The 14,356-nt window shown below is 49.7% G+C and overlaps 1 protein-coding gene across 1 annotated transcript; it reads left to right on the forward strand.

The window, feature by feature from the left end:
- The first annotated feature begins 402 nt into the window (after nucleotides 1–402).
- On the forward strand, nucleotides 403–14,122 carry LOC125534714 (4-hydroxyphenylacetaldehyde oxime monooxygenase-like). The gene is made up of 4 exons (XM_048697855.2): nucleotides 403–888; nucleotides 3,056–3,493; nucleotides 3,633–3,702; nucleotides 13,575–14,122. The coding sequence occupies exons 1-4, from the start codon at nucleotides 406–408 to the stop codon at nucleotides 14,120–14,122; spliced, it is 1,539 nt and encodes a 512-aa protein (XP_048553812.1). The 5' UTR covers nucleotides 403–405.
- The last annotated feature ends 234 nt before the right edge of the window (nucleotides 14,123–14,356 follow it).

Raw genomic sequence — 14,356 nt, forward strand, 5'->3', positions numbered from 1 at the left:
TTAAGCATTGTGCAAATTAAAAATGCCAGTTTCAGTCGACACTAGTTGTTTGTTTGTTTTCTTGTGCATGTGGGCATCATCACATCAAGACGGCACAAGTGACAAGTCCTTGAAACATTTTATTAGTACTACGCTCCCCTCTAACTACTTTGCTAGCTACTGTCTTTTTTTGCTTCTTTGTTTAACAGAACTGTGGCAGGTTCCATTAATGGGTGTCTTAAGCCATCTTCTACTTCGCCAACCAATGTTTTTTCTTTTCTTTCAATGATTGGGGTTAAAATGACTTGACCAAGACCAACTGATACAAAGGTCCTTTAAAACGCCAACTAAGAATGGGCTTAGGAACCTTCTATTTAAACCACCCGAGACCTCAGCCAAAGCCACACATCACGCAAGATTAGAACAATGCTGGCTTCTCAGCTTCTAGAGCTCCTACCCCAACAATGGCAGCTTCTGCTAGTAATCCTCCCACTCGTTTCCCTGCTCTTCCTCCTACACAGGAGCCGGAACAGGTCCGGTAGCATTAGGCTGCCACCAGGGCCCTGGCAGCTGCCCATCCTGGGCAACCTGCACCAGATCGGCCCACTGGCCCACCGGAGCCTGTTGGCGCTCTCAAAGCGGCACGGGCCGGTGATGATGCTGCGGCTGGGCATGGTCCAGACGGTGGTGCTGTCCTCGCCGGAGGCCGCACACGAGGCTCTCAAGACCCACAACGTCGACTGCTCCGGCCGGTCCCCCTCGGCAGGGCCACGGTTGCTGTCATATGGCTACAAGGACGTCATCTTCTCCCCATACGGCGAGTACGTCCAGGAGATGCGCAAGCTTTTCATCCTTGAGCTGCTCAGCAGGCGCCGCGTGCAGGCCGCTTGCTATGCTCGCGATGCCCAGGTACATGCGTGCTTAGTTTTGTGAATGAACGAATAAATCTTATCGATATCTTATATTTGTCATCAACTTATCACCCATGTGGGAGCGCACACAAAAAATACTTCCTACTATATAGATCGATCCTACATTTTCCATATGAACTTATGCACGACATAAAATTTGTCAGAAGTGTAATAGAAAAACAAGGACAGTTAGCTGGGTTACTCGCACACATATGTGCACCAAGAATTACTATATGGACACTAAGAAATTTTTGAGTGACTAAGAAATGAAGAGTGACATAGACACTAATATTATGAGATTATAAATACTGGGTTTTATATCCACCATCCAAACTATGTTTAATACACCAGTGCTCATCTTAAAAAAGTGGTTCCATGAAATGTTTTAATATTTAAAGTTAAGCCTTCCAGTCCTACGGTTCAAGAATCTATATACCATAATATTAGAAAACTGAAAATAATACAAATACCTTCTGGAGTTTATTACAATAAAAACTGTCCTGTATGTACACCAACAGCAGCTAATAAGAAACTTTGTCGGCTGAGAGCAACCTTGTACATTGGTATATTGATAATGCATACTAGAAGTTTGGATTGAAACTAATTGATGGACCAATTGTAATTGATGTTAGATCAGTTTGTGCCTTCAAAATTGTGATGATGTGTCTGCTACTAGATTATTTATACCAAGTTAGCATATTCATAGTACATGATATTAACTCAGTACACATAACTAAGATGGTGAGCCATCCGATTGTTCGTATGTGGTATCAAAAGGGTCCATTAAATCTGCAAGTGTTTGCGGTTTATTTAGATGGACCATATGCTTTTATTTATTTACAATACATACTTTTGTGCAACATTAGGTCTACAAATATGCTACTCCCAGACTTGTGCATGTGTACTCAATTAGTTATTATATAAATACTAAATGTGAAAAAACTTAGCAATACAAGTCCTTAGTCCGCTAAGAAACAGATGCTCATTGATACTAGATGTTTGTTTACATATGTACTTGAAGAGACACAGAAGAAATATGATTCTACTTGTATGAAAGTATGTCCAAGAAAATCTAAAGTGGAAATGTATTTCATTGATTGCTTCTGCTTGTTCATATTCTAGAGTTAAAAATGAAAGTAAAAAATATAAAATGACATGATACTCTAGATAATAGAGAGAAATTAAATAGGAGAGATACAAATTTGCTTCTAACCTGAGGCATGCATTCGTGATGATCTAGGAGTTTTGATTTGTGCAGGTGTGTCTATAGTGATTTAGTGTCTCTGATACTTTATGGTATATGGCTATATCAAGGTTTTCTTGCAGGAAAATTATTAAGATCTATCATGTGTGATTAATTTAAATGAAGACCATGATTATATATTTTCATGTACTGCCGAATTTTAGAGGTTGTTTCCATCCGCAAATATAAATATATACTAGTTAACGATATAGTTAATTATCTATCTTCTCTGGTACATGTTGGTGTAATTTTGAAGATAACTTAACTTTCTCTCTGGAAAGTTATGGAGATTTATGAGTGTGATTATTTTAGGCATAATTATCAGCACTAGATATTTTTTCTCTACTGCCAACGTAGAATTTTCAAGGATATGTCTATTTTTAGGACAACTATAAACATATGTTAGTAAAATTATAGTCTTCCAACATTTCGATCGTAAAGTTTAATCAAACCACTCATGGTATAACTTTTGTTATAATCTTTTTTTAATACAAAATAAAAGATTTTTTTTGGAGATGTGACGTGTTATAATTTTTCAAGGGGACACATGTTAGTTACATTTGTATCATGTCCCTAAGTAAAATTACCTAATAGTTGTGCGATGGATTACATTTGTTCCTTGAGCCCATTTGACAGAATGCATGTGTGAGACATGCATCCTTGGTAGATAGTTTTAAACTATCACAACTAAATGCGGAAAATAAACTAATCTCATGTTCAACCAAGCTGCAGATTTTCACATCTGATGGTTAAGTACGGTTGCTTTCTTCAGAATTAATACTAGCCAGTACTGTACATAGAGTTAGAGCTTTTGCCATGTAGAGAACTAAACATAAATTATTAGTCAATGGGTAAGAAAATATTGAGAATTAATAGGGACTAACTGTGGCACTCCTATTAATTTCTACATGTCAATGATTAGGCAGAAAAGCTGGTGAAGAACCTCACCAGTATCGGGACAAAACCGGTGCTGGTTCCTGACTACATCTCTGCCACGTTGGATGGGATCTTTGGCTCTTTTGTTTTTGGGGGAAACCGTGCTGCGGAGAAATTCAAGGGGCAATTGGTCCCTGTGATGAACGAGGCCGTGGACATGCTGAGCAGCTTCTCTGCCGAGGACTTCTTCGCCAACGCCGCTGGATGCCTCTTTGACCATGTTACGGGCATCAAGGCCCACCGACAAAGGATCTTTAAGAAGCTCGATGGATTCTTCGAACAGGTCATCGAGCATTACGTGAATGAAGACCCCACCAGAAAAAAACTTGATGACAATTGCGGATCAGCACTAGTGGAAGAACTTATCGACTTATGGAAGAAGCGCAATAAGATCACTAAGGATCATGTCAAGGCTATCCTCATGGTAATAATAATTATATCATTTGTTGTAGAAGATTCATCATACGAATCATTTTTGGAAAGAAAAGAATTATTATTTGGTTCATCTTCTTGTGCAACTAGTACTCAAATATATTTTTCTCTCGTGAATACATATGTTTCAGGACACTTTTGTCGCTGGCAATGATACTAGTGCAATAACAATAAACTGGGCAATGGCGGAGCTAATTCGCACTACCGGAAACTGGCCCTACCCCGACGGCCAAATCAATGCCGACGGCTGCCATCGGCCTACTTTGCGCTATGCCGACAGCCATGTCTTGGCCGTCGGCGTATCTTGGCCGTCGGGCTACCACGAGCTAAGCCGACGGCACCCGTCGGCATACATATGTCGTCGGCCCAGCTGCGAACATGGCGACAGCAGCCATCGGCATACCCAGGCCGTCGGCATACCCGTGGGCCCGGCGACCCCGCCCGTGACCAGCGGCTAACGTCGTCAAATCTATGCCGACGGCCTGGACGGCCGGCCGTCGGCATATATCGTCATGCCACGTCACAGATCCGCGGCGCACCGTCCATGAGCTAAGCCGACGGCTGCCGTCGGCATACCTGCCACGTCAGCGATCCGCGGCACGCCGCCCGCCGCCTAAAACCTGGCCGTCTCTATGCCGACGGCTATGCCGTCGGCATAGGTAGGCTTTTTTTTCATATGTATTTTTTAAGCTTTTTTATGTATTATTATATAAACTAACATGTAGCATGTTAAATATAAACATACATATGAATATATATGTAGTTTGTATTTTTTTCATATATTATGAATATATATATGGTTTGTATTTTTTCGAGCACGTTAATAATGTGCGGTCATGTTCTTTTGAATATAGATCATTATATTTTATTAAAATCAAAAACAACTATGCCGACAAAAGTTTTGTGGCAGTTGCAAACGCCCGACACCCGTCTCCAGAGTGTGACCCCCCTCACGTCCGCGGTGTGCCCCCCTCATGAACGGTGCCGGCACCTGGAGGGGGGAAACGGACGCGTCGGGTCTACACGGTGGATGTAGCTGTGGGTTTGGCCCGGATGTTGCTCCCGGGTGTCCCTACGGGTGACCTGACACAACCGGGTGCAGAGGTCCACTGGTCAAAGCCCGTCCGTGGGAAGTCAAAAGGCTAGATCTCGTGGTCAACCGCTCCACGGTTAGGCGGGACGGGGGCCCTGGGGGGCGGGGGTAGCAATGCCTCCGGAGCATCGTACCGGACCCTCATACATGCGAGGTGGTGTTGTGGCATGTTCAAAGAGGCGGCACGCATCTCAGGGGCGTGGCCCCCCTAACGGATGGCGCCGCCGCCGGCACCTGGAGCGGGAAAATGGACGCATCGCGTCTACACGGAGGGGATGTAGCTGTCGGTTTGGCCCGGATGTTGCTCCCAGGTGTCCCTCTGAGCTGACCTAACACAACCGGGTGGAGAGTCCACTGTTCAAAGCCTGTCCGTGGAAAGTCAAAGGGCAAGATCTCGTGGTCAACCGCTCTAGGGTTAGGCAGGACAGGGGCCCTGGGGGGTAGCAATGCCACCGGAGCGTCGCACCGGGCCCTCATACATGCGGGGTGGTGTGGTGGCATGTCCGAAGAGGCGGCACGCGTCTCCGGGGTTTGGCCCCCCTCACGGACAGCGCCACCGCCGGCACTTGGAGGGGGGAAACGGACGCGTCGGGTCTACACGGAGGGGATCTTGCTGTGGGTCTGGCCCGGATGTTGCTCCAAAGTGTTCGTATGGGCTGACCTAACACAACCGGGTGGAGAGGTCCACTGGTCAAATCCCGTCCGTGCAAAGTCAAAGGGCTAGATCCCTTGGTCAAATGCTACAGGGTTAGGCGGGACGGGGGCCCTGGGAGGGTAGCAATGCCACCGGAGCGTCGCACCGAGCCCTCAAACATGCGGGATGGTGTGGTGGCATGTCCGAAGAGGCGGCACGTGTCTCCGGGGCATGGCCCCCCTCACGGACGGCGATGACACGGTAGTAGCCATTCTGCGGTAACGATGCGGCGTGAATATTATTAAATACTCGGAGCACGATAAAATCATGAGTTTTTTTGCACGACGTGGGCACATGTGCTATAGGAACGATAATATTTTTTTCATAATTTTTGGTGATGGAGAAGTATCCGAAAAATTCCCTCTACGCGGATTGCCCTTCGCGCGTCTACGGCTGTGGCCGGCGGCCTCCGGGGGCTAGCATGCCGCCAAATCTTGCGTAGGCGGCCTCTCACGAGTTTGGAAGTGTTGTGGTGGTTGCAAACGCCCGGCACGCGTGTCCGGGGTGTGCCCCCCCTCACGAACGGCGCCGCCGCCGGCACTTGGAGGGGGGAAACGGACGCGTCGGGTCTACACGGAGGGGATCTTGTTGTGGGTCTGTCCAGGATGTTGCTCCAAAGTGTTCCTACGGGCTGACCTAACACAACCGGGTGGGGAGGTCCGCTGGTCAAAGCCCGTCCGTGCAAAGTCAAAGGGCTAGATCCCGTGGTCAAACGCTACAGGGCTAGGCGGGACGGGGGCCCTGGGGTAGCAATGCCACCGGAGCGTCGCACCGGGCCCTCATACATGCGGGGTGGTGTGGTGGCATGTCCGAAGAGGCGGCACGCGTCTCCGGGGTTTGGCCCCCCTCACGGACGGCGCCACCGCCAGCACCTGGAGGGGGGGAAACGGACGCGTCGGGTCTACACGGAGGGGATCTTGCTGTGGTTCTGGCCCGGATGTTGCTCCAAAGTGTTCCTATGGGCTGACCTAACACAACCGGGTGGATAGGTCCACTGGTCAAATCCTGTCCGTGCAAAGTCAAAGGGCTAGATCCCGTGGTCAAACGCTACAGGGTTAGGCGGGTCGGGGGCCCTGGGGGGGTAGCAATGCCACCGGAGCGTCGCACCGGGCCCTCATACTTGCGGGGTGGTGTGGTGGCATGTCCGAAGAGGCGGCACACGTCTCCGGGGCGTGGCCCCCCCTAACGGACGGCGATGACACGGTAGTAGCCATTCTATGGTAACGATGCGGCGTGAATATTATTAAATACTCGGAGCGCGATAAAATCATGAGTTTTTTTGCACGACGTGTGCACATGTGCTATAGGAACGATAATATTTTTTTTCATAATTTTTGGTGATGGAGAAGTATCCGAAAAATCCCCTCTACGCGGATTGCCCTTGGCGCGTCTACGGCTGTGGCCGGCGGCCTCCGGGGGCTAGCATGCCGCCAAATCTTGCGTAGGCAGCCTCTCATGTGTTTGGAAGTGTTGTGGTGGTTGCAAACGCCCGGCACGCGTGTCCGGGTGTGCCCCCCTCACGGACGGCGCCGCCGCCGGCACCTGGAGGGGGGAAACGGACGCATCGGGTCTACACGGAGGGGATGTAGCTGTCGGTTTGGCCCGGATGTTGCTCCCAGGTGTCCCTCTGAGCTGACCTAACACAACCGGGTGGAGAGGTCCACTGTTCAAAGCCTGTCTGTGGAAAGTCAAAGGGCAAGATCTCGTGGTCAACCGCTCTAGGGTTAGGGAGGACAGGGGCCCTGGGGGGGTAGCAATGCCACTGGAGCGTCGCACCGGGCCCTCATACATGCGGGGTGGTGTGGTGGCATGTCCGAAGAGGCGGCACGCGTCTCCGGGGTTTGCCCCCCCCTCACGGACGGCGCCACCGCCGGCACTTGGAGGGGGGAAACGGACGCGTCGGGTCTACACGGAGGGGATCTTGCTGTGGGTCTGGCCCGGATGTTGCTCCAAAGTGTTCCTATGGGCTGACCTAACACAACCGGGTGGAGAGGTCCACTGGTCAAATCCCGTCCGTGCAAAGTCAAAGGGCTAGATCCCTTGGTCAAACGCTACAAGGTTAGGCGGGACGGGGGCCCTGGGAGGGTAGCAATGCCACCGGAGCGTCGCACCGGGCCCTCATACATGCGGGGTGGTGTGGTGGCATGTCCGAAGAGGCAGCACGTGTCTCCGGGGCGTGCCCCCCCTCACGGACGGCGATGACACGGTAGTAGCCATTCTGCGGTAACGATGCGGCGTGAATATTATTAAATACTCGGAGCGCGATAAAATCATGAGTTTTTTTGCACGACGTGGGCACATGTGCTATAGGAACGATAATATTTTTTTCATAATTTTTGGTGATGGAGAAGTATCCGAAAAATTCCCTCTACGCGGATTGCCCTTCGCGCGTCTACGGCTGTGGCCGGCGGCCTCCGGGGGCTAGCATGCCGCCAAATCTTGCGTAGGCGGCCTCTCACGAGTTTGGAAGTGTTGTGGTGGTTGCAAACGCCCGGCACGCGTGTCCGGGGTGTGCCCCCCCTCACGGACGGCGCCGCCGCCGGCACTTGGAGGGGGGAAACGGACGCGTCGGGTCTACACGGAGGGGATCTTGTTGTGGGTCTGTCCCGGATGTTGCTCCAAAGTGTTCCTATGGGCTGACCTAACACAACCGGGTGGGGAGGTCCGCTGGTCAAAGCCCGTCCGTGCAAAGTCAAAGGGCTAGATCCCGTGGTCAAATGCTACAGGGCTAGGCGGGACGGGGGCCCTGGGGGTAGCAATGCCACCGGAGCGTCGCACCGGGCCCTCATACATGCGGGGTGGTGTGGTGGCATGTCCGAAGAGGCGGCACGCGTCTCCGGGGTTTGGCCCCCCTAACGGACGGCGCCACCGCCAGCACCTGGAGGGGGGAAACGGACGCGTCGGGTGTACACAGAGGGGATCTTGCTGTGGGTCTGGCCCGGATGTTGCTCCAAAGTGTTCCTATGGGCTGACCTAACACAACCGGGTGGAGAGGTCTACTGGTCAAATCCCGTCCGTGCAAAGTCAAAGGGCTAGATCCCGTGGTCAAACGCTACAGGATTAGGCGGGTCGGGGGCCCTGGGGGGGTAGCAACTGGACTCACATTACCCCCTTCACGCAGATTCCCTATTTTAAGGACCTCAAACTTCCATACAACATAGACGTGATGCACACCGAAAAGAATGTCGCAGAGTCCCTTTTTCACACGATCGTCAACATTCCTGATAAGACAAAGGATAATGTTAATGCTAGAGTTGATCAACAGAATATTTGCGATAGACCACGTCTACACATGCAGCCTCCCACAGGCAGTCGAAAATCTTGGTTCAAGCCAGATGCTGACTTCGTACTTAAAAAGGATCATAAGATGGAGACATTCAAGTGGCTGAAACACGTCGTGAAGTTCACTGATGGTTATGCGTCGAATATAAGTAAGGGGGTCAATCTTTCAACGGGCAGAGTGACCGGGCTCAAGAGTCATGACTATCATGTATGGATTGAGCGGATTATGCCGGTGATGGTTCGGGGCTATGTTCCCGAGCGTGTCTGGCGTGTGCTTGCGGAGTGAAGCCATTTCTTCCGCACGCTTTGTGCTAAAGAAGTATGTCCTGAGAAGATAAAAGAAATGCATAAGAAGGCGCCGGAGTTGATATGCAAGCTAGAGAAGATCTTCCCGCCAGGCTTCTTTACTCCGATGACACATCTCCTTTTGCACCTCCCGAACGAGGTATTGTTGGGGGGCCCTGTGCAGAATCGTTGGCAGTACGGCCCTGAGAGACAGAACAAGCATCTGAGACAGAAATGTGGAAACAAAGCTAAGATTGAAGCTTCCATAGCTGAGGCAGTTATCCTAGAGGAGGTGGCAGACCTCAGGACAGCCTACTATCCGGACCATGTTCCCACATTGCACAATAAGGTGTTTCAATTAAACTCATGCACCCTATAATTTCAATTAAACTCATGCACCCTATAATTTCAATTAAACTTGTAGGGAAATGATCCGACCGAATCAATGGATGAAGAATTGAGATGGGTTTCCATGGGTTTTGATCCTGTCGTCATGACATGCGAAAAGTATGATTTGAATGGGTATCTCTTCCATACAGAGGAGCACCAGAATAGTCGGCCTGATCCCAAAACCATAAATACCGGAGTCTTCACTGAAGGAGATAATGAAGTAGATTACTACGGAAGGGTAGGAAAAATATATGAGCTTACATTCAAACGTGGCCGCGAACACCTAAGTCTCACTGTGTTCAAATGCCGATGGTTCGACCCCAAAAAGGGTCTGAGACATACGCCTTCTGTTGGTTTAGTTGAAGTTAAACCATCAACCGTCTATGCCGGAGCTGATCTATTTATCGCCGCTACCCAGGCCACACAAGTATATTATCTGCCTTACCCATGCCAGAAAGAGTACCTAAAGGGTTGGGAAGTTGTGTTCAAGGTGTCGCCGCATGGTAAGCTACCGGACCCGAACGATGATGATTACTACAACATAAACCCCATGACATACGAGGGAGTGTTCTATCAAGAGGAACATGATGACGTGGTCCGAAACAACGAGGATGATGACTTGGGTTATGTTGACCTGGACCCAAACGACGACGATGCACGGATTGATGGTGAGGCAGTTGTGAATCAAAGAGACATAATTATGCTTGAAAAGTTAAATGAAGACGCTGACGATGAGGAAGAGCCTCCACCTCCATCAGACAACGAAGAAGATATGCGTGATAGTGATGATGAGACCGGTCCACAAATAGATTACAATAGTGATGATTCATATGGGTTCTAGAAAATGTAAGTTCTTTTAATGATCATTACAATAGTATGCTTAATGTGCTCTTCTGGTATTAATGTTTTTCCTGTATGCTTGTTTAATTGATATCCTTACTAATTGTTTATTCTCTTCTCAATGCAGGTTTAATAATCATGGGCAAGTCCAGCGGCGCTAGTTTCCTCAGTAAATTTAAAGGACTTACTCGGAGTGGACGAGCCCACAAGGTTCCCTCCCGACTATGCGAGGATGACACCTCACAGGGAGGTGGAGGGGTCGGGGGAGGAGACCCTAGAGGAGGAGGCGGTGTGGGGAGAGCCCCTAGAGGAGGAGGAGGTGGGGGGGAGGCAACCGAGGCAAAAAACTCCGGGCCGTGTCTGAAATAGGAGGGTCTTCTTCGATGCCCTCCTATACAGAGGCACCTTCTGAGTCTGAGGAGGAGGAGTATGTTCCTGATGGCGAGGAGGAGGAGGCCGAGGAGGAGGGTGAGGAGGAGGAGGCCGAGGAGGAGGGTGAGGAGGAGGCCGAGGAGGGTGGAGGGGAGGTTGATCCCGCGTTGTGGGGTGACTTGCCACCGGGTTCTTCGCAGGGGTGGCTGCGTGGTAATGCCGGACTACCAACACCACCTTCTATCGAGGAGCACAAGTGGCTCATTGAACCTGTGGGGACAGAGTAAGTGTCTCTCAATCATATTTTCAACACATGACAACATTTTCTTATTGTACACATGGCAATCATTTGATTCTTTTGCAGAAACTGGATCCTTCACGGAAAGGGCCGTAAACCGAACGGCCTTATCACTGTCATGTTGAAGGAGTTTTGGCCTGGCCTATTCTGCCTGCGGCCAGACAGGGACCCGCAGCAGCGGGTTTTGGCCACGAGCTGGGCCCACTACGAGGCTTGCAGCAACGCGGAGTACGGGACGACCGCTAAGGTCGTGATCACCAAATTTTGGGTAAGTTCTCTTCTGAATCACTTGTCTTCAGTTTCGTTCATAGTTTATCATTGAATCACTCAGCTCATGCCTTGTTTGCTTCTGGTTTTTGCATGATTGCAGCAACTCTATAGAGTTCTTGACGAGCACAAGGCCAGAGCCGACGTGGTCTTGCTTGCGGCTGCGAAGAAGAAAGCTCGTCAGTTGCAGTACGAGGTGCGATGGGTTGCCGTCTCGCAGTACTACCACTACTACCTGCACCAAAAGATGCCCAAAACTCAAGCGCAGAAGCTACGACTTACCTTGAGCAAGGAGCAGTTCATGATGGTAACTATTACTAACTTTTCATTGTTTCAAGCAGTCAACTATATGTTTCGTGCTCACATGTCATGCTTCCAAAATTTGCATAGGTTGTTCCTCGTTGGTGCTATGGAAGGCATGACGGATGGGCGAGTTTGGTGGATAGGTGGCTCGGCGCCGATGCAGAGTTTGCTGCCAAGAGCATCAAGGCCCGGGCTAACCGTGGAGACGACGGGACACACGGCCAAGGAAACAGGAACCACTGGGGGTTCAAGGCCATGAAGGTATATCTATGTGCATGATGCATTTTTGTTCTTCTTTACATCATGTTCTTATGTATGGCTGACTTCTATTTGACGTTGTAGGAGGACAAGTTGAAGAGGCCGCTCTCAGACATGGAGTCGTGGAAGTTGGCCCGCGAGCGGAGTCATCGCAAGGAGGGCGAGAGCCAGTACTACGGCAAGACCAAGGAGCACCCGGGGTCTTACATTCATCACTATCAGGAGTTGCATCCGGATGTTCCTGTTGCTGAGGTTGCCCAGTCTCAGATCGACGACACGGCGGTGGTGGCCATCCAAGGGAAGAAGAATGGCCGGTATCCGTGTTTCGATGGCTTGATCACTCCTTCGATCTCGTACACACGGCTTCGGGCTAGCAACCCGAGCCAGTTAGAGAGTACGGGGCGTTCACAGACTCCTTTAGCCCGCCAGCATGCTGTAAGTACTTCCTCTTTATCTTTTTCTATCTTGCATTCTCAGTTTATTTTCAGCATTTCTCACTTAGAAACAACCTAAATTATGTAGGCATATAAGGAGTTTGTCGAGCATAGGAATCTCGAGGTGCCGGAGTACTTGAAACGAGTGAAGGCAAACGATGATTACAACCGTCAGATGATGACGGTTAGTTTTGCCCTCTTAAAACCAACCTAAATTTTTGCACTTTCATTCCTTCTGATCTTCTAGTTTGCTTGTTTAACTAACATTCAGGCTATGTTGGCGTCTTGGACTAACCGCACGGATCCACCACAAATGGGACCCCCACCACCACCTGCGGGAGAACCCCCACATGTGCCCACGTTCGATGAATGGGTGGCACTAGGCAGTGATGGTTCAGTTAGTACATTTGCCTAAATACTAGCAAACTAGTTCTCGTTCATGAAACACTATCATATCATATTTACCATTAGAATCTTTTCTGAAACATGTAGGGGACTGGTGGCTCGACTCCTGCTCCGTCGACCCTAGTCACTCCGATCTGGCAGATTGGTGGTGGTCGCGATGACGGTTTTGGCGGAGGTGGTGGTGGTGGTTTTGGCGGAGGTGGTGCTTTTGGCGGAGGTGGTGGTGGTTATGGCGGAGGTGGTGGTTTTGGCGGGGGTGCTCTTGCTTGATGATTCCGTGCATGTGGCCATCGTGCCATGCCTTTCATATTCCTACTTTTATCATGTTTCATGTCTTGCACTACTTTTATGTTCATGAACTTCCATTGGTGATGATCTTTAGATGATGTGATGAACTTGAGTATGTTTAGATGATGATGGTGAACTTGAGTATGTTTAGATGAACTTGAGTATGTTCACATGATGAATTGTCATATTTCTGCATAATTTCATATTGTTCTGTTTTGAAATGCTGTCAAATGAATTGGAAAAGAGAAAACAGGGAAAATAAAAAAAACAAAAAAAAACTATGCCTACGGCAAAGCCGTCGGCATATATACGCCCAGGAGTTACCAGGGCTTGCCATGTGGCAAACTATGCCGACGGCTTTGCCGTAGGCATAGCCCTGCTGCCAGGAGAAACAAGGAGCTGCCACATGGCAGACATATGCCTATGGCAAAGTCGTCGGCATAGATTTCCATCTATGCCGACGGCTTTGCTGTAGGCATAGCCCTGCCGCCAGGAGAAGCCGGGGGACGACACGTGGCGCAGGTATGCCGACGGCTAGGTCGTCGGCATAGATTTCCATCTATGCCGACGGCCAAGCCGTCGGCATACCTGCGCCACGTGTCGTCTCCTGAATCGCGCTGTTGACAGCGCCGTCCGTTGCCGTCAGACGGAAAACAACGCCGACGGCTATCCCACGGCCATCGGCATATGCACCTATGCCGACGGCTATACTACGCCGACGGTCTGACACATCTACGCTGACGTGATCTACGCCGACGGGGATATGCCGACGGCGGCCGTAGGCATAGATCTATGCCGACGGCAAAGGACCTATGCCGACGGCCCTGGGCCGTAGGCATAGCCCGCGAGTCCGGTAGTGTCGGCACCCAAGGGTGCTCAAGAAGGTACAAGAAGAAATCAGAACTGAGGTAGGGAAGAAAGAGAGGGTGCAAAACGAAGACATGTCCAAGCTAAACTACTTGAGAATGGTTGTCAAGGAGACCCTACGGCTGCGTATCCCGGCGGCTTTGCTGGTTCCAAGGGAGACCTTACGGAAGATTCAGATTGCAGGATACGAAATCCCAGCTAAGACAAGGGTTATCGTAAATGCATGGGCTATTGCTAGGGATCTCAATGTTTGGAAGGACCCGGAGGAGTTTTACCCTGAACGTTTTGAGGACACGGATATAGACTTCAGTGGGGCACATTTCGAGCTTTTGCCCTTTGGCTCGGGACGGCGCATCTGCCTAGGAATGGACATGGGTGTGGCCAATGTAGAATTCATCCTGGCCAACATGCTTTACTGCTTCAACTGGGAGCTTCCACCTGGAATGAATATTGAGGATTTAAGCATGGAGGAGGAAGGCGCTCTGACCATTCGAAAGAAGACGCCGCTGATATTGGTGCCGACAAGGTACACTGCATATCAGTGATAAAACCAAATGGTTGGAAATATCACCGGTCACTTCTTCATGTTTTGTTGTATCTGTCATTTGTTTTGTGTTCATTTGTTTACAATAAGTAAGTTTGCCCGTCCATGCTTTGCGGTTGTTACACTGCTCAATGTATTATGTAACCTGCTATCAGAAAATGGTACTAAAAGCAAAAAATATACGGTGTTAGCCAAACGAAAAAATAAGCAAGAGTTGGTTGGAAAATTAAAGCAT

The sequence above is a fragment of the Triticum urartu genome, chromosome 2A (assembly GCF_056163025.1).
Source record: "Triticum urartu cultivar PI428250 chromosome 2A, HENAU_Tu73, whole genome shotgun sequence".
NCBI classification, from domain to species: domain Eukaryota; kingdom Viridiplantae; phylum Streptophyta; class Magnoliopsida; order Poales; family Poaceae; genus Triticum; species Triticum urartu.

Bases quoted from the DNA above. Each gene is read 5' to 3' on its own strand.
- LOC125534714 (XM_048697855.2), top strand. From the start codon at position 406: ATGCTGGCTTCTCAGCTTCTAGAGCTCCTACCCCAACAATGGCAGCTT. The intron at 889-3,055 runs GTACATGCGTGC...GTCAATGATTAG, and splicing joins GCTATGCTCGCGATGCCCAG to GCAGAAAAGCTGGTGAAGAA. The intron at 3,494-3,632 runs GTAATAATAATT...CATATGTTTCAG, and splicing joins ATGTCAAGGCTATCCTCATG to GACACTTTTGTCGCTGGCAA.